The 27,590-nt window shown below is 34.9% G+C and overlaps 1 protein-coding gene across 5 annotated transcripts in view; it reads left to right on the forward strand.

Moving 5' to 3' along the window:
• PPP4R4 (protein phosphatase 4 regulatory subunit 4) overlaps positions 1–27,590 on the forward strand; it is a 105,103-nt gene that overhangs the window by 6,906 nt on the left and 70,607 nt on the right. For all 5 annotated transcript variants that reach the window (XM_031001973.3, XM_031001975.3, XM_055361374.2 and 2 more), the window contains exon 3: positions 27,244–27,346. In XM_031001973.3, coding sequence (XP_030857833.1) covers positions 27,244–27,346 — 103 coding nt within the window. The remainder of the gene's footprint in view (positions 1–27,243; positions 27,347–27,590) is intronic.

Genomic DNA, 27,590 nt, shown 5'->3' on the forward strand with positions numbered 1-27,590 from the left:
AGTATTGTTTTAGTGAGGCATGGTTTGTGTGTGTGTGTATGTGTGTGTGAGAGAGAGAAAGAGAGAGGAAGAGAGAGAGATCACATTTGTGTTGTGCATGCATGTGTATATGTGTATATAGGTGGTCTTGAGTGACCAGTATTGCTTGCTCAGTTTTCTTTAGTGATACACAGGAGAGGACTTTTGCATTCTTCACAATTAAGATAGATAGTTGGTTAGTTAATACAAACAATTGGCTAGAATCATAAAATCATAAATGTTACATATTTTCAACATCACATTTTAATGTAAACTATAAATATATTTTCATTTGCCAATCTTTTGATGTGAAGTCATGATCTTTTCTTTGAGTACGGGTCTGCTGATTAAAGTTTGAAATTCTCCTTCTTTCATAAATCACCCCATAATGCATTTACAATATCAAGTTCAGTTTTCTTTAAAGTTGAACAAGAATTTAAATTTGCTTGTGAAGCAGTCTGAAAGCATGGCTCTAGGTTTTTATGATTTTCTACTTGTGTTTTAAAAGTTTTGTTCTTCCATACTTTAATAGCAATTTTCTTTGACAACTTATGTTTATTGAATTTAGTTTTTCTAAAACTTTTAACTTAATTTGATAGAAACAAATATATGTGTTCATATATTTAGGTAATATTTAATTAAATTATGTAATTGCAACAGCAAGTGAAATTTGAAATAAACTAGTTTGAGAATATACTTAGCTGACTCTTAATTACATCTCAACTAGTGAGAGAGGAATTCTGTGGGCTTTCCAGAGAGTAGCCTATTAGCGACGAGCTTTCAGCTTGCAGTTGCAAGGGAGTAGAGAGAGTATTGCTTAATCAGGTCTTTTAACATCTTGTCACATCTCAAACACCTTTGTTTGAGAGAGATACATACCATCTCCTTTCCAAGTGTGCTCTGTGATGATCTTGCTTCATTCTTGATATTCCTCTCCTGTCTCTCTGTTGTATTTGTTCCCATGGTCTGGTTTGTTCTTTGTTTGCCTTTATAGATTTAAAAAAGTAATGAATTTGGAATATCAGTTAAAGAAGTACTTTCATAAGCTTATATTTTATTTTTTAACGCGAACTTTGAATGTATGCAGAAATGTGCACAAATCATAATACAGCTTGTTGAATTTTCACAAGTGAACACACCCATGTACCCAGTATCCAGATTAAAGCATAGAACATTATCATGTTAGCTTAGTAGCTTCCTTTGTATTCCTGTCCCAGTGCCCTGTACTTCCTGCAAAGGGTAGCTACTCTACTGACTTCTAACACTATACATTGATTTACCTGATTTTGCACTTTATATAGTAGGAAGCACTCTGTGTACCTTTTGTGTATAGCTGCTTTTGCTCAATATTTTAAAAAAGAGATTTATCCATATTGTTGCATGGAGCAACAGGTTGTTCATTCTCATTGCTGTATACTATTCCATTATGTGAATATACCACAATTTATTCATTCCACTGCTGATGGACATTTGGCTTAGTTTTCAGTTTGGGGCTTTTATGAATAATGCTGTCATAATCATTCATGTACAAGTCTCTTGGTGAATACATGTGTGCATTTCTTTTAGGTATCATTATAGAAGCAGAATTGTTGGTCATAGCATATGCCTATGTCCAGCTTAAAAGATATTGCTAAACAGTTTTCCAGTGTGCTTTGACCAGTTTGTACTTCTGCCAGCAGTGTTTGAGTGGTCCCAGACTATATATTTTTAGGAAACAAAAGTGACAAACTTCTACTACATAATTTCTAGCATATCAATAATGAACTTCCTAGTTAATAGCCTTTAGATGTTTCGTTTCTCTGTGCGTGACTTACGCCATCTAACTTTTTTTCTTTCCCTACAAGAAGGGGAGTTCTATAAGGTTTTACTTGGCTACACTGTTGGTTAGAAGACTCTCAGTTATTAGATTGTCTCTTAGGAGATGAGGCATGTTGTGTGATTAGTTTTTCTTAGAAAAAGAGAAACAAAGTGGATATTGGAGTCTACCTACTTATGGGAGTACTATTCTCAGTCCCTGTGCTTTTAATGATTCTAAGATGTCCTCATTAAAAAAATTGCCCACGTTGTCATCCTCTGTGAAGATGATGTACAAATGACTTGCCTTTCTACATGGAAATTGCAGGCATCTTCATTTGTATTTTTTAGGACAGAGGGATCACTGTTTAATATATTAAGAGCAGTATATAATGGATTCCAGCTGTATGCCTTCCATTATTGCTAAGGCCAAATTACTGAAGTCTTTGGCAAACCTTGAATTCCCTGTTTTGGAAAAGTACTAGGTCTCTGAATATAAAGGGTTTGGAGATTGTTTCCCATCTCTGTTTCCTTGTCTTTTGTTATGAGAACAACCATGGGAGGCATCTGTGTCTTTTTTCCTACTTACCGAACACTCAGAAAGGTTTCTCTGTGACATCTGTAGAAAGCAGAATGCTCTCATGGGATCTATATGAAAAGCTTGAAAATAAAAAGTGAAATATTTTCATCAATGTAAAAGTGACCCATATAATGTCATTGAAAAGACCTCTGAAAGCGTAATAACATAATGTGATGTGAGAGAATTGAGCAAAGTTTTCATCTTGTAAGCATAGTGTTTTATTACTTTAAAAAAGCCTATACAATTCTGTAGTACAAAATAATTTCATAATATAGAATAATAAAATACATTAAAATTAATCTATAAAATAAGATAATATATAAAGCAATATAAAATAAATGAGTATACATATTTGAATAAAGAATGTCAAGTTATGTAACTATCAATGTAATCATATTATAACATATGTATATCATAAATGTATATGCATGTGTGTGTATATGTTTATTTTCATGAGCAATTAATTCATCCCAACACTCCCTCTTGAGAAGTAGCTAAGTGAGACACAGGGACACAGGAAGATTGAGTTCTATCATAAATTAAAACTAATTAGTTCCCAGTAAAAAGTGGGAGTTGTACTGCTTGGTTCCCAGTCTTGTAATGTTGAATTGTGCAGTAGTTTCTTAGTATTGACATTAAGAATTAAAGGGTTCACCATACCAAGTGGTAAAATTCATAGCTTTCTTTTTTTTTTGAGACACGGTCTTGCTGTGTTGCCCAGGCTGGAGTGCAGTGGTGCGATCATGGCTCACAATAACCTTGAACTTCTGGGCTCAAGTGTTCCTCCTGCCTCAACCTCCTGAGTAGCTGAGACTACGGGCACTAGCCACCATACCTAGCTAATTAAGTATTTTTGTAGAGTTAGGGGTCTTGCTGTATTGCCCAGTCTTGTCTCGAACTCCTGGCCTCAAGTGATCCACCTGCCTCAACCCCGCAAGGTGCTGGGATTATAGGTATGAGTCACCAGGCCTGTCTTCCTTCTTAAAATTAAGATTGCATGAAGGGAATTAAAGCACTGAATAAGGTCCAATGAACTTTGAAATCTGTACATCTTTCAGTTTGATACTTTGGGTATTATAGTGTCTTTCATTGACTATGTTGGCTATCAAATGTGGAAAGCATAGAGAAAGTGTTTAGGCTTAGTTCTTCATAGTCATCACTTGGCTTATCCTTATACTGGTATAATATTGGTATACGGTAATCATGTTAGTAATAATTACAAAATCTATTATACCCTTAGAATGTAATTTTCCCTCCAATCAGAAATGTTAATAATGGAAAAGATTTGTAATGCAACTAATAGTTGCTTTACAGTAAATCTTATGAATTTAGGTTAAAACATATATCTGAGTACTTATGTGCTAGGCATCTCCTGGGGAATGAAGGTCATTATACTAGCAGATACTTGTATTCAAGGAGATAGTTTAAGGAAGCAAATGCATTTTTCTTAAATTTCAGTAGAATAGAGGTTATCCCCAATTAACAGGTACTGGGAGTCAGTGTGCTGTATTGGAAATAGTTTAAGACAGACCCAGATTTATTCTTGGAGGCTGAGTCTTGCTCATTTACTTACTGAGAGACCTTGGGTAAGTTGCTTATCTTCTGTGAGCCCAAGTCCCCTAATCTAAAATGGGAATAAATAGGCTGGGCATAGTGGCTTTCATGCCTGTAATCCCAGCAGTTTGAGAGGTCAAGGCAGGAGGATCAGTTGAGCCCAGGAATTCGAGACTAGCCTGGGCAATATAGCGAGACGCTGTCTCTACAAAAAAATTTAAAAAATTATCCAGGAATGGTGGCTTGTGCCTGTTTTTTGGCTACCTGGGAGGCTGAGGTGGGAAGATCACTTGCGCTCAGGAGTTTGAGGCTGCAGTAAGCCACGAGTGTGCCACTGAACTCCAGCCTGGGCAACAGTGTGAGACCCTGTCTCAAAACAAACAAACAAACAAAAAAAAGAAAATAATAATATCTTCATTGCAGGATTGTTGAGAAGATTAGAGGAAATGTATGTATAGGGCACAGTGCTTGGTACAGAGTAGTGTTCAGTAAAGGATAGTTGTTGCTGCCCTTTTAAATCATCTGTTTGGGATTAGGAACATATTTTACTTTGGATATATAGGAAACATCCCATTTAGAAACTTCTTGTGTTACAAAGTTTCCTCTCTAGATCAGTTTTCTAGATTGGGCACCAAATTCCCCCATCTCCATTTTTGGAAAATAACTTTATTGAAGTATAATTTAAATAAACTAAGTTTATAGTTTGATGAGTTTTGACAAATGGGCACACCTGTATAACTAGCACAAAATATAGAACATTTTCATCACCCCTACAAAAGCCACTGGTATCTCTTTGCAGTTAACGCCATACCCTAACCCTAAGCAACCATTAATCTGCTTTTTGTCACTGTGGAATAATTTTGCCTGTTCTGGAATTTAGACATAGTTTTTTATATCTCTTGGATAAATGCCTAAGAATGTTTGTTGGGTCATATGCTGACTATATATTTCTTTCATTTTTTGAAGCTTTTTGAGGTATAATTCACATCCAATAAATCACACTTATTTAAACCATGTAATTTAATGAATTTTGACATATGTATACACAATTCAGTTATTGAACATATCCGTCACTCCCAAAAGCTACTTGTGTGCTTAGATTATCTCTCTCTCTCTCCTGTGAGCCCCTTCCATTCCAGGCAACCACTGATGTGCTTTCCGTTACTATAAATTAGTTTCCAATTTCTAGAATTTTATAGAAATGGATCATACAGTTTACTCTTTTGTCTGGCTTCTTTCAATCTAATTATTTTGTAGTTTATCTTTGATGTTGCCTATATCGTTAATTTACTGCTTTTTATTATTGATAATGATTCTGTTTAATGGGTATAACACATCTTGTTTATCCATTCATCAGTTGATGGACATTTGGGTAATTTTCAGTTTTCAGCTATTACAAACTTAGTGACTATACACATTCATTTATAAATCTTTATGTAGACATGTGCTTTCCTTCCTCTCTGGTAAACATCGAATTGCTGGACCATATAGTAAATATATGTTTATACCTTTAAGAAACTGCTAAACTGTTTCTAAGGTGATGGTACCATTTTACATTTCCACCAGCAGTATATGAGCGTTTGAGTTGCTCCTTATACTCTATAACATTTGATATGATCAGTCTTTTTAATTTTAAGTCATTCTAGTGGTGTGTAGTGTTATTTCATTGTGTTTATAATTTGTTCTATTGATTACAGGGAGTATTGAAGTCTCCAACTGTAATTGCAGGTTTGTCTAGTCCTCCTTTAAAATATATAATTTTTTACTAGTAGTTTAGTATTTTGAAACTGTGTGGTGAAATGCACATAAAATTAGGATTATTATGTTTTCTTGAATTGACCCCTTTATCATTATGTAATGTTTATTCTTTGAAATATACTTTGTTAGGCCGGGCGCGGTGGCTCACACCTGTAATCCCAGCACTTTGGGAGTCCGAGGTGGGCAGATCATAAGGCAGGAGTTTGAGACCAGCCTGGCCAACATGGTGAAACTCTGTCTCTACTAAAAATACAAAAATTACCTGGGTGTGTTGGTGGGCACCTGTAATCCCAGCTACTCGGGAGGCTGAGGCAAGAGAATTGCCCGGGAGGCGGAGGTTGCAGTGAGCCAAGATCGCACCACTGTACTCCAGCCTGGATGACAGAGCAAGACTCTGTCTCGGAAAAAAAAGAAAAAAAAATACGTTGTTTTGAAATCTACTTTAATATTCACATATTCATTCCAACTTTCTTTTGGTTAGTGTTTACAAAGTATATCTTTTTCTGTCCTTTTAATTAATTTTTTAAATTTCAGAATAATTTTAAATTTTCACAAACATTGCAAAGTTAGTATAGAAAGTTCTTATATATCTTCCACCAGTGTCCCCTAATGCTAACATGTTATTAATACATAATCATGGTACATCTTTCAAAAATTCAGAAATTAACATTGATACATCACTCTAAACTAAACTTCAGACTTTATTTGGATTTCACTAGTTTTTTCACTTTTTTTTTTTTCTGTTTCAAGATCAACTCCAGGAAACTGCATTGTATTTAGTTGTCATGTCTCCTTAGTCTTCTCTTGGCTGTGACACTTTCTTAACTTTTCCTTATTTTTCATGATCTTGATAGTTTTGAAGAATACTGGTCAGGTATTTCATAGACTGTCCCTCAAGTTGGGTTTGTGTGATGTTATTTCTCATCATTAGATTGGGGTTTTGTGCTTTTAGGAAGAGTACTATGGTGGTGAAATGCCTTTCTTATTTCATCATATCAGGGGGTTCATGCTATCACCATGGATTTATCATCAGTTATGTTAATTTAGGTCATTCAGTTAAGGAAATACCTGCCAGGTTTCTCCACTGTGGGAGTGGTGAGAGATGACTTCCAGCCTTTCCTCATCTTAGGAGAAAGGATTCTATCTCTTACCATTAACTATAATGTGGTTGTACTTTTTTTTATAGATACCATTAGGTTAAGTTTCCTCTATTCCTAATTTGCTAAGTTTTATCATGAATGGGTATTGAATCTTGTAGAATTTTTTTTCTGTATCTATTGATATGGTATATGGCTTTTCTTATTTTGTCTTTTAGTATAGTGAAGTACGTTGATTAATTTTTGAATGATGAACCAACCTCTCATTCTTGGAATAAATCCTACTTGTTCATTATGTATTAGTCTTTTTATATGTTTCTAGACTCTATTTGCTAATATTTTGTGGAGGATTTTGTCATTTATATTAATGAGAGGATTAATCTTTAGTTTTCTTATAATGTCTTATTTTGATTGTATTTTATGAAGATGACCCTACAATCAAAATGCCTTGTATTCTGTTACACTGCTTAGTTTCTTCATTATTACTACATAAATAGCATATGGACCTAGTCTTTGGACAACATATTGAAATCTTGACAGGGATATGTATATCTTGCCTAAAATATATATATGTGTGTATACACACACACACACACTTATATAGAGAAACATTTATATCTTGATATAGTACCTAAATTATTTGCTGTTGAATTACATATGTTGTAATTAATAATTATATTTTCTTAGACATTTGTGTAGTTGAAATTTGCTAAGAGAGTAGATCTTAAGTATTCTCACCACAAAAAGTCAGTATGTGAGGTGATGGACATGTTGATTAGCTTTACTGTAGTAATCATTTTATAATGTATACATATAGCAAAACATCATAATCACTTTGTAGCCTGTAAATACATAATTTATTTTTTCTCAATTTACAATTAAAAAGGGTTAAAAAATCCCATCACATTGTATATCTTGAATATGCAGCATTTTTGTCAGTTATGCCTCAATAAAACTCAAAAAATTATTTTAGAATAACTAGAGGACTGATAATTCATATATTGTTGAATGATAAGTATGTCTAAAACAATTACCATAAGAGAAATCAGGGAGAAAATTGACTTTTTTTCTCTTAGAGAAGAAAATATACATATGTAAAATTTATTTAAATGAATAGTTATTTAGGAACCCATGAGAGAGATTATAGGATCAATAGTTTTTAAAAATTTGCTCTTGCTTTGTGGAGATGACATTTTGACCCTGATAGTAACTAGCTGGTTGACCTAAGTTCCATAATCTCTGTAGATGTTGGTTTCTTCATTGTCACAATGTGAAGGAGATGTATTTTATTTCCAAGACCCCCTTTTAGTTTGAACATTTCATTGTATTCTATCTTATCCTGTCCTTATTATTAGAGAAAAGAAATAATTATTTCACGTAGCTTTTACAGATTGATTTTGGATTGACTGATGAGTTTTTAAATATTATAATTGATTTGTTTGTATTACATTTCTTCTGATTCAGTGCCCCATTTACAGTGATAATCAGTCAAATGAACAGACAGGAGCCACTGCGTATTATTTGGGACTCTCTTTCTGGGTCAGATTATATACTCTGGATTTCAGTCATCATTTCCATGGCATGATTTCCAAATGTGGCTGTAGCCTTGGCCTTTCCTTCTCAACTTTGGATCATTTCTGTTTGCTGGGCACCTCCACCAGGGTGTCTCCACCAGAATGTCTTGCTGGCTTTTCAGACTCAATGTGCTTGAAGCTGCATTCATCACTTTTTATCTAAATATGCCTCTGCTTGTTATTGAAGCCTGACCGTCTTTCTATATCATACCGGAGGGAAACCTGGGAGTAATTTTATACTCTTTTTCTCTCAGTACTCTTGACAGTCTTTATTGTCTGACACATTATGTGCTAGGCATAAAGCATTATTGGATTGTGTTGGAGAATCCAGAACCAGTGCCTGGCACCCAGCAGTTCCTGAATGATTGAACATGTCACTTTACCTATTTAGGTTAGGTAATTGGGTCTCTTCACCTTCCTGTAATACTTGTCACCGCTTCTTCCTGTAGGTGCCAGGGATTTGGCCTGCTTTTATCTTTTTTTTTTTTTGAGATAGGGTCTTGCTATATTGCCCAGCTGGTCTCAAACTCCTGGCCTCAAGCAGTCCTCCTGACTTAGCCTCTCTAGTAGCTGGGATTACAGGCAGTGTGCCACCACACCTGGTTTGTTTGTTTGTTTATTTTTAATAGCTGTCGGCTACTATTCTGTTTTCTGAGTTTGTCTTACTGGCTGGGTTGGCAGTATGTTGTCTTTTCCCCTGCTATGTCTTAACATATCTATATATTTTCAAAAAGTATTTTAGGCTGGGCATGGTGGCTCACGCCTGTAATCCCGGCACTCTGGGAGGCAGAGGTGTGTGGATCACTTGAGGTCCAGAGTTTGAGGCCAGCCTGGCCAATATAGTGAAACCCTGTCTTTACTAAAAAATTAGCCAGGTGTGGTGGCGTGTGCCTGTAGCCCCAGCTACTCAGGAGGCTGAGGCAGGAGAATTGCTTGACCCCGGGAGGCAGAGGTTGCAGTGAGCCAAGATTGTGTCATTGCACTTAAGCCTGGGCGATGCAGGGAGACTGTGTCTCAAAATAAATAAATAAATAAATAAAAAAATAGAAAGTATTTTAAAGGAATTTTTACTGCTATTTGTTAATGAGGAAATAGAAAGGCTGGTTAAAAAAATTAACAGGAGGGAGCTTACAATGTTCCCAGAACTCTTCCAAGTTTATGTAGTTATTCCTGAACTAATGTTTTGCATACCTTTCAACATTCCTGCTTTAGCTCATATATTTAGGACAGACTTTGATAATATTCCCTTTTACTCTATGCAAAATACTGTAGAGCAGTGATTTCCAACTTTTTTTTTTTTTTACTATGACCTTATCATGTAAGGAATACATTTCAAATTGTGACCCTACATATACAGACACGTTTGTGTGCATGTGTATTAATATATATAACTGAAACTAAAATTTAACAATTATTCTTCCATGTATAATACAATAAAACATATCAAAGTTAATATCAAATGTAATCTTTATATTGCACTATAATATGGAACAAATCCAAGATAAACAATACAAAAAACCAAGGATTTATTAATGCCACAGGTGTACTTGCACCTTAATAAGTTCTTTTCACTCCAGAACAATTGGGAGTCATACACATCTTGTTATACTGTTTTGAAATGTGCTGTGGGGTGTGAGGAGAAAGGGAAGGTTGAAATAATTCTAAACTGTATCCTAAGGAATCAGAGGGCTGTTTGTACCCTTGTTGGTATAAAGAGGGAGGGGAAAAATAAGCTCATCTGTTTTTTTCAGGCAAATTTTGAGCCTTTATTTATTTTTTCATTTAAGTTGACATGTAATAATTGTATGTATTTATGGGATACAGAGCATATTTCAATACATGTATGCAGTATGTAATGATCAAATCAGGGTACTTAGCATTCATCACCTTGAACATTTATCATTCCTTTGTGTTGTGAACATTCAGAATTCTCTCTTCTAGCTTTTTGAAAATATACACTAAATTGTTGTTAGTCGTATTCACCTTACAGTGGTACAGAACAGCAGAACTTATTCCTCCTATCTTGCTGTATAAATTGTTGAAGAGCCACTCAAAAGGCAATGTTCTCTATATCATTGGTGATAAAGGTTTAATCTAAAGAGGAGTTTATCTCTTCGCAAGGAACATGAAACTTTTGTATACTGTTTTGACATGGCATTGATAATAAAGGATACATAGTGGACTTTATTAGTAAAATACCTTATTGTAACATAAATATTAAATCATGAACATAACTCTTACAAAATTATCAACTTAGAAATCCTTTTAGGCTGGCATTTCAGCCAGTTCTTTTTTTTTTTTTTTATGATGGGACTATGACTGAGAAATCATAGGTTGGAATACTGGCTCTAATCTTTACTAGTCACATGACTTTGGGTGAATCCCATATTTTTTTTCTGAGCATCAGTAAGGATAGAAATATACTGCTCATATATTGTGATGATTAATGTGATTATGTATGTAAAGTGCCTTGTATAGCACATAGTAGGCCCTTAAATGTTGACTTTTCTGTTACTCTTTCTTTGGTCCTACTAAAAAATATTATTTGTTTCTCTATGGTCTTAAGCATGAAGACTATAATCAGGTTTGAATGGATTTCTACATAAACCTTTTAAGGCAATGTTTTAAAGATTTAACATTATTAAGAATTTCATTTTACAGGACTAGCATATGGAAATATGCTATATTTGAAAAATTACTGATGTTAGGGATTGGTATTCAATATCTTCTGCTTAAGCTTCTTGTGTCCCTCTATCAGTCATCTTTGCCTTACAAGAAGGTTTTGTCTTTCTTGGAAGGTTAATTCTCTAAGGTAATCATTTAGTTTATTTTGTTCTATTCATTAAAACAAACTGTTTAATAATTTAATTTGAGTAAGGAAATAATTAACTATCAACTATGTGAAGTTTAGTTTTTATTGTGAACTCAAAGCAAGGCTTTGTGGCATCTGCTTTATTGTTATAAATTCAAGCACAGTATCAGCAGCTTATGAGTTATATTTTGGATTTTAAGTGAGAGCTGCTAGGAGTAGGATCACTGGCTCTCTGTAACTACAAACATTTGATATCCTGCACATAGTTGAACAGTAGCAAAGCTGGAGTTCTTAGATATAGTACTGACTGATTATGTCACGTCATCATTTTTGGATAGCATCTGCTCATCTCCTCTCTCTTGTCTAAGTGGTTTAGGATTAAACAAATTATGAGGGTGTCCAGGCTAGGAAAAGAGGACTTTGTGCTATGTAGTCAAAATTTTTAGTGTGTGAATCTATCTTCCTTATTAGATTTTAAGTTTTTAGAGGTAGGAGCAAGGTACAAGAATAGAGGAAGATAATATTGTTAGTACCTGGATTTATTCTAACATGTGGCTTATTCTTTGTGGAGAAGGGCAAGGATTTCATAAACTAGCACAGGTAGCCTCATTTTGAGAGATCAAAGATGTTTCTGAAAATGCTTTAGGCAATATCATAAACTAAGAATTTCTGGTTCCTTTCTTGATTGCAACAAATTGGTTATCATTTTGTGTTTTTGTCTAGCATCATTGATCATTGAGGACAAACTTTATTTTTTAACCATATGTTTTTTAAAAGCATTAAGCAGCATAGTTACACAGTTTTCTCTAGCAGTGCTGCATAGCTTAGGAGCAGGAGTGGGATAGGAAAAGCTGATAGATGTGTTTGGTATTGTCTGGATGCACAGTTTGGACAGGAGTCAGTGTAGTATAGTGGTTGGTATGAGTTTTGGAGTAGTACAGGCTGCATAACTTTAGGCAAGTACCTTAATTTTTCTAAGCTCTAATTTCCCCATCTACAACATGGGATAATAATAATATCTACCTACCTTATAAAATTAGTATGATAATTAAATAAGATGAGTGCAAGTAAGGTGCTTATTTATTAGCACAATGCCTGGCTTATAGTATATTAGATGCTATTTTTATTTTGTTGTGATTAGAAGGAGGTTATTAAAGTAAGGTTATTGGCGAGAATCTAATTGAAATAATAGGGAGGTTCAGGCTGGCAAGGAGGAAAGTGAAACTAGGAAGAATGTTAGGTACTGGAGAATAAGAAGGTTAATAGGTTAGAAATGTGATGAGGGTGAAACGTAGGCTTAGCAATAGAAAAGCAGAAAAATAAGAGTTAATGGCCAATAAGTGAGATCACAGCTTGAGATTCTAGAGATGGAATATTTCCGGATAATATCCAGCCTTTGACAAAAGGAATGGGTTGCTGATATGAAGTGAAGATGAATTCATTTTAACAAATACTTATGAAGCCTTTACTGTGTGCTGCTTTGCTAGGCATTGGGGAATGTCACATTTGGGTAAAACATCCTTGGATTACAGGAAATCAGAAACCAGCTGTTGGTCACTCACCTGAATGAAAAAGTTTACCATGACAATGGCAGAAGCTGGGACAACAAGAAAGATTATAAAACTTATTGTATCTAAGAATACTTCAGTGGATTGACTTGTTTTTCATTGGCTTAAGATTTTACTATAAATGGCTCTTTAAAATAGGTGCATCTCCCAGTAGGGATAAAATAATTAGTAACATTAATTTAGAGTTTAAAAGATAGGTGTCCTAAATTCATTTATTTAACTAGTCTTGTTTTTTTCAGCTTTCCTTTTTAGCCACTAGTGTACAGATTAGATGATTAACCCAATTCTTTTTAGTTTTAGAGGAATGGTTTGTTGAGTGGGCTTGTGTTCATTTTGTTTCTGAGTAAGTATCCTAGAAAAGGAGCATGTCCCAAAGAATAGCACAATTGGGGCAAAAAGGAGCAGCTCAAGTTGTAACCATGATGATTGTTTCCTGTGCCGGCTTTTCAATAGGAAGTTGTAGATTTTAAAATCTGGGAAGCTGGGAAGCTTACTTTGAAACAAAAAGAATAATGTTGATTAAATATTTAAAAATTACATGTGTGATATAAAGCAGCAAGAAAGTGGAATCCTGTATGCCAGTTTTTTTGGGTTTCTTCTAGTCAGTGATGGTAGCATAGATCCACACATACTTGTTTTTTTTTGTTTTCTTTTGTTTGTTTTTTTCTTAAGAGATAGAGTCTGGCTGTGCTGGTCAGGCTGGACTTGAATGCCTGGGCCTGAGCTGGAGTGATCTTCCTCTCTTAGTCTCTTGACTAGCTGGGACTACAGGCGCAGTACCCCACACCGGGTAATACTTGGTTTATTTATACTGATTATGACTAAAGTCAGCAGAACAAAACAACATGTTCACAGCCCCAAGAAATTCCCAGGCATGTAAGGTAAGAACTCCCATTTTAATGCAAGCCAAGTCTAGTCAGTGACCCTTTTGTCTGATACACAACCTTTTCACAAACTCCTTATACTTTTCTCTAATGTACATTTAAGTAGACTTACATGTTATTCCATCTCTGCTATTTTTTTTCCATATTACTTTTAACATCATTATGAAGAGCCCAGTAGCCAGGACTAACAGAAGTTGTGAACATAGGCAGTCTACTGTCAGATGGACCTTCCACTTCATTTGGGCAAACTGCTACTGTGCACTTGGCTCATTTCACTCACATCTAAAAAATGTTAAGATTCTGCAGTTTCCTTTTCCTCTTTTTTTGTTTTTGACTGTCCTTCTACCATAGTGACTCTCACTGTGTGATCCCCAGTAGTATCACCTGGAAACTTCTTAGAAACTTCTTAGAAATCAAGTTCCCAGGCCTAAACAAGACCAACTGAACCAGAATCTCTGGGGGTGGGACCCAGTTTTAACAAGCCCTGTACAAGTTGATTCCGACACATGCTGAAGTTTGAGAACCACTGCTCTAGCATGTTGTAGTTACCAACCTGTATACATTTTTTCGATGTCACTGACTTAATATATTTCTGCTAAGCTCAACATATATGTTGAACTGTGGCCAGTAATTAATGTCGGTGGTTTCATGTGGCTCAACTAATATTTGCTTTGTCTAAACCAGGATTTCTTAGACATATTTTGTTGAGATATTGACATTCTTTGTTGTAGGCAGCTATCTTGTGCATTGTAGGATGTTTAGTGGCATCTCTGGCTTCTACCTACTAGATTACAGTAGTATTTCCTAAATGATGATTAAAAAAAAATGTCCCTAGACCATGAGTAGAGGGGAGGGGAAGGGGGAGATCACTCCTGGTTGAGAACCACTAGCTAACCCAGTTTCTTTTCCTTCAAACTCATAATACGCAATGTACTACCCATAATGTATCAGTTTTTCTCCCTGGGTAGGAAAAGGGCCAGATGTAAATTAATTATAGAAATTAAAGATTATGGTGATTATAATTTTTTATAATTTTACAAAATTTATATTTCTTTTTATGTTTTTTCATGTCCTATTTATAGTGAGCAATATCACCCTATAGACTAGTATTATTTGCTTTCCTTGTATCTTATTGCTGTGAAAGTCTAATGATAATTTGCTTTTCTTTTTGTTCCTAAGTAACTTGCTTATTTTGCTTGGATGCCCAAAGGGTTTTTCTTTTTCTTTAAGATTCAACAGTAAATCTCAGTATTGGTTATACTGGATTGATTTTCTCAGGTTTGTGGTATGTGCTTTTGAATCTTTTTTTTTTTTTTTTGACTTAAAAAAAATTCCTTCCCTTGCTTTGGTTTTGGTTTTCTTCTTCAGGAACTCCTATTGAAAGTTGTTAGATCTTCTTTGTCTATCTTATATATTACTTTCTCTCAAGCCTGTATTACTTTCTTTCAAAGTTTTTTTTTTTTTTTTTTTTTTTGGAGACAGAGTTTCATTCTGTCATCCAGGCTGGAGTGCAGTGGCACGATCTTGGCTCACTGCAACCTCCACCCGCCGGGTTCAAGTGATTCCCCTGCCTCAGCCTCCCAAGTGGCTGGGATTACAGGTGTTCGCCACCACACCCAGCTAATTTTTGTATTTTTAGTAGAGACTGGGTTTCACCATGTTGGTCAAGCTGGTCTTGAACTCCTGACCTCAGGTGATCTGCCTGCGTCGGCCTCCCAAAGTGCTGGGATTACAGGCATGAGCCACTGTGCCTGGCCTCAAATCTTTTTTATTTAAAAATTTTTCTTCTTTTCACCTTTTATTTCTCTTGAAGTATTATTGTGTTTATTCATCTTTTTCTTCTTTCTAGTTTAGTCTTTTTTGAAATATTTTCTTCTAATTCTTTCCTGAGTTCTATCACTTCATTTCTGAGTTTTCATAATTACGATTCATGTGTTTTTTCATATCTTACACATTAAAAATTTCTTTGCTTGTGGAGAAATAGTAGGTTATAGTTACCTGTAGTTTGAGTATGTCTTTCATGGTCTTTGGGAATATTAGTCTGCTCCTTATTCTCTCTTTAAAAATTAACTATCCGTGTAATTTAATCATGATCCTTATTTTTCATTTTTATGTGAAATTAGTTTTCATAAACCTTAGGAGGTGTGGTTCAGGATAGCTTTTCTGATTTCAGGGCTCTAGAGCTCCTTTTTTTGTTGTTTTGTATAGTGTTCGAATTAGGATACCTTACTTTGTGAGGTTTCTCGGTTCTGTTTCTCTCCTATACTTTTATGTGGACCTTCTCGTTGTTCCTCTGCTGCTCAATTTGGATTCCGTTTCCCAGAATTTTTCTTCATCTTGGGTCTTTGTTCTAGAAGTTTTGAAAGTTCATGGGGATAAGACTGCTTGGTCCTCTCAGATGTTACTATGGACTTGAATTCATCAGCTGTTGGAGGATACAAAACCATTTGCAGTTTTAGCTGCCGTTCACACGTGGCATGCATTTTTGGTTTGTGTGGGAAATCTTATCACGTAGTTATGGTGTAGATGTTATGCATGGTTTATTTTATTTATTTTGTTTAATTTTATTATTTTTGTCCTATTTGCTCTGTTTTTAATGAGGGATTCAGGAAATTTTAAAAAATGATGTGTTCACTGCTGCCATCTTCATAGGGGTACTTTCATCAGTCTTTTTGTATTTATATACTTTATTTTGCACTAGTTTATTGAGGTATTGATGTACAGTAAACTACATATATTTAAAATGGGGAATTTGATGACTTTTCACATATGTGTATTCCCATGAAACCCTCACCATGATCAAGATAATAAGCATATCCACCTCCGAAAATTTCCCCATGTCCCTTTTGTAACCCAGCTTTCATTCTCCTTTCCTCATTCCCAGGCAAAAACTGCTTTCTGCCACTATAGTTCAGTTTGTATTTTCTGTGATTTTCTGTAAGTGAAAACATACAGTAGTAGTATTTTTTTTGTGTAATTGTTCATTCAGTGTAATTGTTTTGAAGTTTATCCATGATTTTGTTCATTTCTTTTTATTGCTATATGGATATATCACTGTATGGAATATAATAATTTGATTATCCACTTGTTAGTGAACATCTGGATTGTTTTATGTATTACAAACAAAGCTGCTATAAATATTTACATTAAAGTGTTTATGTGAACATATGCTGTTATTTCCCTTGGATAAATGTCTAAGTATGGAATGTCTGGGTGGTTTGGTAGGTGTATGTGTATCCTTTAAAGAAATTGTCAAACTTTTCCAAAATGATCGTATTATTTTATATTCCATCAGTAGTATGTGAAAGGACCATTACTCCTCATCCTTGCCAACATTTGGCACGTTCAGTCCTTATAATTTTAGTTATTTTAGTGAATGTGTAGTGATATCTCATTGTGGTTGTAATGTAATTTTACCTAACGATTAAAATTTTGTTGAGCATTTTAAGATGTATTTATTTGCCATTTTTATATTTTCTTTGGTGAGGTGTTCAAATCTTTTGTCTGCTTTTTATTGGATGTTCTTACTCTTGTAGTTAAGAATTCTCTATATATTCTAGATACAAGTTGTTTGCTAAATATTTATTTCGCAAATATTTTATGCCAGTCTATGGCTTACATTTTCATTTTTGTAACAGTGCCTTTGAAAAACAAACATTTTTAATTGTGATGAAGTTTATTTGGTTGATTTTTAAATTTTTTATACTTTACCTTTTGTGTTTTCTTCAAGAAATCTTGTCAAACCCAAGGTCACTAAGATTTTCTGCTGTTTTCTTCTAGAAGTTTTACATTATTGGCTCTTAAATTCAGGCCTGTGATCCACTTTGAATTAAATTCTGTTTATTGTTTCAGGTTGAGGAGAGACTCATTGTGTTTGTATATGGCTATTTAATTGTCCCACCACCACTTGTTGAAAAGGTTATCATCTCCTCATTGAGTTGTCGTTTCACCTTTTTAAAAACTCAATTGCGCATTTATGTTTGGGTCTATTTCTGGACTTTCTGTTCTTTTCCATTGATCATATGCCAGTATTGCACGACATTGTCTGTTGTAGCTCTACTGTTGTAGCTCTGTGATAGGTTTTAAAATCAAACCTGCTAGTATTAGCCCTACAACTTTGTTTTTGTCAGATTTGTTTTAGCTATTCTATATCCTTTGCATTTCCATATAGATTTTAGAATAAGCTTGTTCATTTCTGCAGAAAGCCTACTGGGTTTTAGAAGGGGATCATATTGAATCTGTCTTCAATTTGTGAGATTGACATCTTAACAGTATTGAGTCTTTGATACTTGAATATATTTAGTTCTTCTTTATTTCTCTCAGCATGTTCTGTAATTTTTGGTCTACAAATCTTAAACATCTTTTGTCAAGTTTTCAAAATATATTTCATATTGAAACAGGAAAAGTTCCCCAGACCCCTCGCAGGGCATGCAGTGGGGGAGTGGCTTGCTTCTTTGGTGCCCCACTGCTCAAACCTCTAGGGGGAGCATGCAGACGGGCAGGTTGTGGGGCTCCGACCCCATGGCAGTGTCTAGAGGTAGATGTTTAGAGCTCCCGAAGTCCCAGTGGGCATGTGTTACAGGGTGCTCTTTCAGTTTTGCTGTCCGTAGGCGGCTTGTGTTAGTCAGCTCAATTAGACCCTTGCCTTATTGCAAGGTCAGAGGGCTCTCTGTATCTCGGGGTTTCTTGCCTTGGTGTACTGGAAGAATCGGATCACACGTGGACTTGGAGAATAAGTGCAAGGTTGTATTGAGTAGAAGTAGCTCTCAGCAGATGGGGGAGCCAGAAGAGAGACAGAGTGGAAAGGTAGTTTTCCCCTGGAGTCGGGCTGCTTAGCAGCCCGCGCTCTCCTCTGACTGCCCCAGCCAAACTCCACCTCATTCCGGGGGTTGATGGCTTGTGGACCTGCCAGCGCCTGTTATTGTGCTCTTATGCGGATGCGCCCTTCTTGACGGCCTCTTAACATCTAGCTGCGTGTGTGTTCTTCCGCTGGAGTGTTCCTTTCCACGTCCAGCCACTTGCGTCTCTGCCTGCTAGGGTCTTGGGGTTTTTATAGGCACAGGATGAGGGTGTTGGTGGGCCAGGGTGGTCTTGGGAAATGGCAGAATTTGGACGTGAAGGCAGGAGTTCCTGTCCTCACCTAGGTCCGTGGGCACAGGCCCAGGGGTGGTACCCTAGTCAGGGAACAGCCCTTCCCTTCCTGGCACTTCCCTGCACCCCCCTCCCATATCAATATTGTTATGTTAATGTAAATTAGATTACTTTTAAAATTATAATTTATATTTCTTTTCTATTATATGGAGAATATAATATATAAAAGTAGAGATACTTTTATATATTGACCTTGTATTCTGCATACTGCTAGACTCACGTATTCTAGCCATTTTGTAGATTATTTACGATATTCACCATAGACAACTATGTTGTTTGCGAATAAAGATAATTAAACTTCTAATCTGTAAGTCCTTTATTTCCTTTTCTTGCCTTATTGCACTGGCTCAGAGCTCCAACACAGTGTTGGATAGTGGTAATGGCCTAGTTTCAATAGGTTGGTACCAATTCTTCTTTGAATGTCTGATAGAATTCAGCTGTGAATCTGTCTAGTCCTGGATTTCTCTTTGTTGGCAATTTTAAAATTACAATTTCAATCTTGCTGCTTGTTATTGGTCTGTTCAGAGTTTCTATTTCTTCCTGGTTTAATCTAGGAGGGTTGTATACTTCCAAGAATGTATCCATCTTCTCTAGGTTTTCTACTTTGTGTGCATAAAGGTGTTCCCAGTAGCCTTGAATGATCTTGTGTATTTCTGTGGTATTGGTTGTGATATCTCCCGTTTCATTTCTAATTGAGCTTATTTGGATCTTCTCTCTTCTTGGTTAATCTCGCTAGTGGTCTATCAATGTTGTTTATCTTTTCAAAGAACCAGCTTTTTGTTTCACTTATCTTTTGTATTTTTTTTGTTTCCCTTTCATTTAGTCCTGTTCTGATCTTTGTTACTTCTTTTCTTCTGCTGGGTTTGGGTTTGGTTTGTTGTTTCTCTAGTTCCTTGAGGTGCGACCTTAGCTAGTCTATTTGTGCTCTTTCAGACTTTTTGATGTAGACATTTAATGCTATGAACTCTCCTCTTAGCACTGCTTTTGCTCTATCCCAGTGATTTTGGTGAGTTGTGTCACTATTATTCAGTTGAAAGAATTTTTTAATTTCCATCTTGATTTCATTGTTGACTCAATGATCATTCAGGAACACATTATTAAATTTCCATGTATTTGCATGGTTTTGAGGGTTCCTTTTGGAGTTGATTTCCAATTTTATTCCACTGTGGTCTCAGAGAGTACTTAATATAATTTTGATTTTCTTAAATTTATTGAGACTTGTTTTGTGGCCTATCATATGGTCTTTCTTGGAGAATGTTCCATGTGCTGATGAATAGAAAGTGTGTTCTTCAGTTGTTGGATAGCATGTTCTGTAGATCATCTGTTAAGTTCATTTGTTCTAGGGTATAGTTTAAGTCCATTGTTTCCTTGTTGACTTTCTGTCTTGATGACCTTTCTAGTACTGTCAGTAAGGTATTGAAGTCCCCCACTATTATTGTGCTGCTGTCTTAGGTCTAGTAGTAATTGTTTTATAAATTTGGGAGCTCCAGTGTTAGGTGTATATATATTTAGGATTGTGATATTTCACTGTTGGACAAGTCCTTTTATCATTATGTAATGCCTCTCTTTGTCTTTTTAAACTGCTGTTGCTTTAAAGTTTGTTTTGTCTGATGTAAGAATAGCTACTCCTGCTCACTTTTGGTGACCGTTTGCATGGAATATCTTTTTCTACCCCTTTACCTTAAGTTTATGTGAGTCCTTATGTGTGTTAGGTGAGTCTCTTGAAGACAGCAGCTGGTTGGTGAATTCTTATCCATTCTGTGATTCTGTACCTACTAGGTATCTACCCAGAAGAAAAGAAGTCATTATATGAAAAAGATGCTTGCACATGCATGTTTGTAGCAGTACAATTTGCAGTTGCTAAAATATGGAACCAGCCCAAATGCCCATCAGTCAATGAGTAGATAAAGAAAATGTGTGTGTGTGTATATATATAAAAAAATATATACATATATATACACACTCACCATAAAAAGGAACAAAATATTGGCATTTGCAGCAACCTTGACGGAGACTATTATTCTAAGTGAAGTAACTCAGGAATGGAAAAGCAAACATCGTATGTTCTCACTTATAAGCAGGAGCTAAGCTATGAGGACGCAAAGGCATAAGAATGATACAGTGGACTTTGGGGACCCTGGGGAAAGGGTGGGAGGGGTGTGAGGGGTAAAAGACTACACACTGGGTACAGTGTACACTGCTTGGGTGATAGGTGCACCAAAATCTCAGAAATCACTGCTGAAGAACTTATTCATATAACCAAACACCACCTGTTCCCCAAAAACCTATAGAAATAAAGAAGTGCTTAGATACGAATCTAAGAAAATGTGTGTAAGTTCTGTTTGTTAAAAATTACATAAAACTGAGTAAATTATTCAAAGATATAAATAAACAAAGATAAATACTGTGTTTATGGATTAAAATAAAAAAGTGGTAATGGTCAACATCCCTGCCTTGTTCCTGACTTGGGGGAAAGTATTCTTTCTTTCACCATTAAGTATGATGCTGGCTCTAAGTTTGTCGTAGATATTCTTTATCTGGTTGAAGAAGTTCCTTTCTATTTGTAGTTTGCTGATAGTTTTAAATCATGGGTACATACTGGATTTCTCAGATTTCCACATGCAGTGAGGTATCCATGTGTTTTTTGAAAATTCTGTTACATTGACTGATTTCAAAAATTAACCCTTTTGGCCTGGTGTGGTGGCTCACGCCTGTAATCCCAGCACTTTGGGAGGCTGAAGCAGGTGGATCATGAGGTCAAGAGATCGAGACCATCCTGGCCAACATGGTGAAACCCTGTCTCTACTAAAAAATAAAAACAAAATATTAGCCGGGCGTGGTGGCACGTGCCTGTAATCCCAGCTACTCGGGAGGCTGAGGCAGGAGAATAGCTTGAACCAGGGAGTCGGAGGTTGCAGTGAGCCGAGATTGCACCACTGCATTCCAGCCTGGTGACAGAGCCAGACTCCATCTCAAAAAAAAAAAAAAATCTTTTTATTTTGAGAAAACTATAGATTCACATACAGTTGTAAGAAATAATACAGAAATACCCATGTTCTCTTTATCCAGTTTCCCCCTATAGTAACATCTTGACAGGTTGTTGACATTGATAAAATCAGGATACATAAGATTTCCATCACCATAGGATCTCTCACATTACACTTGTGTAGTCACACCTATTTCCCTCCTGCTCCTGTATCTCTCCTTAGCCCTTGGAATTCACTAACCTGTTCTCTATTTGCATAACTTTGTCATTTCAAGAATGCTATATAAGTGGAATCATACGGTATGTAACCTTTTGGGATTGAATTTTTTTCACTTAGCATAATTTCTGGAGATTCTTCAGGTGGATACACATATAAATAGTTCTTTTTTTTTCCTTTTTATTGCTGAGTAGCATTCCACAGTGTGGTGTACTACAGTTCATTTATCCGTTTCTTCACTTAAGGACATATCATTGTTTTCATATCTTTTTTTTGTTGTTGTTTTGTTCAAATAAAGGTATTATAAACATTCATCCACAAGTTTTTATGTGAACAGAAATTTTTATTTCTTTGGGATAAATGCCCCAGAGTACAATTGCTGGCTTGTATGGTGTTGCATATTTAATATTTTAAGAAACTTCCAAAGTGTTTTCCAGAGTGGCTATACCGGCTTACATTCCTAGCAGCAATGAGTTATCCAGTTTTTTTGCTTTTGGTAGTGTTTTTAAAATTTTAGCCATTCTGATAAGTGTGTAGTGATATCTCATTGTCCTTTTACTTTGTGTTTGCCTGATGGTTAATGAATTAAGTATCTTTTAGTGGGCTTATTTGCAATCTGTATATCATCCTCAGTAAAATGTTCCCTCATGTCTTTTACCCATTTTTGAATTGGATTGTGTATTTTATTACTATTGAGTTTTGAGAGTTCTTTATATGGTCTCGACACTAGCCCTTTTTCAAACATTCATTTGCAAGTATTTTCTCCCAGTCTGTGGCTTGTCTTTTCATCCTTTTACAGGGTCTTTCACAATGCAAAAGTTTTAAATTTTGATAAAGTCTAACTTTTCTTTCTTGTGGATCATGCTTTTACTGTCAAGTTTAAGAATTCTTTGTCTAGCCCTAGATCTAGAAGCTATTTGCCCATGTTTTTCCTGACAGGTCTATTGTTATATGTTTCACACTTGATCTTAGTGAAAAGGTTGAGAAGTGATTAGTTTTATGTTTTAAGTATAAGTCTGTGATTTACTTTGAGTTAGTGTGAGGCATAGGTCGTGTCAGTTTTTTTTTATTTTTAATTTTAAACACCTGTGGATATCTAGTTGCTTCAGTGCCGTTTGATGAAAAGGCTGTCTTTTCTCTACTGGATTGTCTCTGCACTGTTGCCAAAAATCAGTTGGGCATATGTGTGGGGGTCTATTTCTGGGTTCTCTCTTCTGTTCTGTGGATCTGTGTCTCTCTCCTTCCACCAATACTGTGCAGTGTTGGTTACTATAGCTATATAATAAGTCTTAACAGTGGGTGGACACAATTCCTCCTACTTCATTCCTCTTTTTCAAAATTGTTTCAGCTATGCTCATTCCTTTGGTTTTTCATACAAATTTAGAAAAAATATAATCTATGTCTCCCGAAATCTTGTTGGTATTTTGATAGGAATTGTGTTAAAGCTGTATACCACTTTGGGGAGAATCGCCATATTTACCATGCTGAATTTCCCAGTGTGTGCCTCTCTAATTGCTTAGATATCCTTTGATTTCTTTCAGCATTGTGTATTTTCAGCCTACAACTTCTGTACATATTTTGTTAGTTTTTTGGAGTGATTATAAATTATATTGAATTTGTAATTTCAGTGTTCATGTGTTGACTTTTGTCACATGTTTTTTCTGAATTGGTATGATCACGTGATATTTTTCTTCTTTAGCCTGTTAATGTGATGGAGTACATTGATTTTTAATATTGAACCAGCGTTGCATCCCTGCAATAAACTTCATTTGATCATGGTATATAATTCTTGCTAAAATTTTGTTAAATATTTTTGCATCTATATATATGAGGTATACTGCTTTGCAGTTTTTCTTCATGAAGTGATTTAGGAAGTGCCACCTCCTCTTCTCTTTTCTGGAAGAGATTGTGTAGAATAGTGTTAATTTTTCATTAAATGGTAGTATTCTCCATTGAAACCATCTGGGCCTGGAAAATTTTTTAAGACTTTGAAAATATTAATTCAATTTCTCTAATAGTTGTAGGAGCATTCAGATGATCTCTTTCATATTGGATAAGTTGTGACTATGTTTATCAAAGAATTGGACCATTTTGTCTAAGTTTTCAAATTTATATGTATAGAAGTATTCATAGCATTCACTTATTATCCTTTTGATTTCTGCAGTCTGTAGAGATACCTACCGTTTCAATCCTGTTGTTGGTAATTCATGTCTTGTCTTGTTCTTTTGTCATTCTTGCTGAGATTAGTTGATTTTTATTGATCTTTAAAACAACTAGGTCTTTGTTTCCTTCCTTTTATTTTTTCTATTTTTATTATTAATCTCATCTCTTTGTTTCTTCTGCTTGTATTGTGATTATTTTGTTCTAGGTTCTTGAAGTGGAAAGTTAGATTATTGATTTGAGATGTTCCGTTTTTTTCTAATGGTTACCTTTCCCTCTTTGAATATGTTAGCTGTATCCCACAAATGTTGATTTTTTATTTTCATTAGTTCAGTGTATTTTTTGATTTCCCGTGAGACCTTTCTCTTTGATTCATGGGAATATATAGAAGTTTGTTGTTTAGTTTCCAAGAGTTGGGAGATTTTTCTGTTACCTTTCTTTTACTAACTTCTAGTTTGATTCCATTGTGGTTAGAGAAAATTCTGTATTATTTAAATTTTCAAAAATTTGTTGAGGTTTGTTTTGTGGTCTGTCTTGATATATATTCTTTGGGCACTTGAATGGAATGTGTATTCTGCTGTTGTTGGATAGAGTGTTCTATAAATGTCTACTAAATCTTGGTTGTTGGTATTCTTGAGTTCTTCTATATCTTTGCTGATTCCCTGTGTAGTTCTGTCAGTTGTTGAGAGATGGGTTCTGAAATCTCCAGCTGCACCTGTGTATTTGTCTGTTTTTCTTTTCAGTCTCATCAGTTTTTACATCACATATTTTGCAACTCAGTTTGTTGTATACACACTTAGGTTTGCTATTTCTTGGTGGATTCATCTCTTTTATCATTTTATAGTGTCCCTGTCTGTCTCTGGTGATTTTCTCTTCTCTGAGATTTACTTTACTTGATATTCATATAGCCACTCCTGCTTTCTTTTGATTCACATTTCTATGATACATTATTTTCCATTCTTTATTTTCAACCACTGATACTGTTATATTTGAAGTGAGTTTCTTGTAGACAGTATATAGTCGAATCATTTTTAAAATCCACTCTGCCAATTCCGGTCTTAAATTGATATATTTAGACCACTTATATTTAATGTAATTGTTGATATTTTAAGGCTAAAGTGTATCATTTTATTTTTTATTTGTTCTTTTTTTGCTTCTGTTTTCTTTTTCTTGCCTTCCTGTGAAAAGTTTTGTTTTCACCTCCATGAGGTATTAGAGATTATACCCTTTTTTATCTTAATTGCAAATTGTGAATAAAATTCACTGAACATTCAATATTTAATGTTCCTGACATCTGTTCATCTAGTTAGCCATCTATTCATTCATGTTTTCAAGAGATATTTATTGAACCTCTACCCTGGGCCAGGCATTGTCATTTTCTTTTTCTTTCAGATTATTCTCTTTCAGTTCTTTAGCAGTGTAGTAAATTTATTTCCTCTGGATGTTGTAACAAATTACCGCAAACCAGGTGGCTTAAAAATAATAGAAATTTATTCTGTCACAGTTCTAGAAAACAGAAGTCTGAAGTCAAGATGTCAGCAGGGATCTAGAGGAGAATCCATTCTTGCCTATTCCGACTTTTGGTGGTTGTCACCATTCCCTGACTTGTGGCTGTATTGCTCAAATTTCTGCATCTGTGGTCAAATGGCCATCTATTGTGTTTTATTCTCTGAGTTTTTCTTTTAAGGACACTTGCTATTGGATTTAGGGCCTACATAGTTTGGATAACCCAGGATAATCTCTTTATCTCAAGAGCCCTTTAAAAATTAAGACAATAATCGCAGGTTCTAGGATTAAGATGTAGACATATCTTTTAGGGGGCCATCATTCAGTTCACTACAAATAGTATTTTTCTGTGCAACTTTGATTTCTCTTTTTTTGATCCTCTCTCCATTTGGCATGGGTTCTCTATTTCACACCCTTTGCTATTCCTTCTGAATTTTGTCTATTAAAGGATTCTCCTAGAGAGTGATGAGAACAGTGGAATGATTATGATGTCCTGTATTTCATAGCTTACCGTATAGCAACAGAAAAAGCCTTTCTTCATGGCAGGGCAGCTTCATTTAGAATCAGAATATGATTCTTTCTAATAGAACTTACTCTAAAGCAAAAATAATATTATTTTAAAAACTATGTAAAACATGTATTAAAGTCTTATGTACGTATAACTACAAATCCATTTGAAGAGATAAGTAAAAATAATTCTAATCAATAAGTAAATATTATGGAATCAGCTATCAATATTTAAATCGGTGTCAGTTAAGAACAGGTGGAATTTCCCTCTGAGGTGATGCCATGTTTATTAGCATCTTTTTGATTTATATGTCTATATATATATAGATATATATATGTATATTTCAAGCACTTTCAGAACTTAGGCCACTTTGGTTATATTTGAAAACAGTTTTTTGCTGTTTGTGGAAATGGTTTTATTGGGAAGAATCTGAACATTTTTTTCAAGGTATTTAGGCCGCTAGAGTATTGCTGAGATTATTTTGATAACTCCTTAATGAATGTTAATTTAAAAAGGAATTATTTAAATATACCCTGCTGATCTTTAAGAGTATCGAGTGTATCTTTAAGAAGTTTCTGACATGGAGTCAAATCTAGTGTAACAAGTGATTTCACTGTACCAAGAGAAAGTTGTATGATTTTGCTGTAGTTGATTTTATTGCTGTACCTGTTGCTATGACTATTAATGTTTTACCGTAATAAAATGTTACCATTTATATATTTTTATAAAGGATGGCAAACTGGCAGGTCACAGGAAAAAATGAGGTAGAATTAAAAAATATGTATTTAATAATAGTCTCGAAACTTTTAGACTTAAGACATATAAAACAATAGACAATCTTGTTTCAGCACAAGCATAATTAATATCTTCATGTATTTGTTTTAAGATTTGCTTAATGAAATTTCAGTTTTGGTTTTAATTTTATATCTAAATGATGTATTTCTGGCTTAAAACTTAGAAGTCTGAGTGCTTAACGTTCAAAGCAGTCATTTTTCCAATTAGTCCATACTTTTTATAACTGTGCAGAGGAATTCAGCTTATAATTATAAATTTTAAATTTGTGTTTTCTTTGTAAGTGCTGGTCAAGATGTCCAAGGAACAAGTGTGATTGCAAATCTCCCATTTTTGATGCGACAGAATCCCACTGAGACGCTTCGGAGAGTGTTGCCAAAAGTCAGAGTAAGTTGGTATGAAATAAGATTGGAGTTTCCCATTTTTTCCCAGTAGCATGTTGTCGTTGTTGAAAGGATTTTGGAGCTTTGATGGCTTATCTTCTGCACCTAAAAATTGAGTGGAGGAAGTGTTATTATATACATTGTGAATTATAATGAGAATATTTAGGGAAATTAGCTGATGGAAATGGAGAAATCCAGATCTTAAGTTGTAAAATTTCTTTGGTCATTTTCTCAGTAGAGACATTTTA

This window comes from Gorilla gorilla, chromosome 15, assembly GCF_029281585.2.
Source record: "Gorilla gorilla gorilla isolate KB3781 chromosome 15, NHGRI_mGorGor1-v2.1_pri, whole genome shotgun sequence".
Lineage (NCBI taxonomy): Eukaryota > Metazoa > Chordata > Mammalia > Primates > Hominidae > Gorilla > Gorilla gorilla.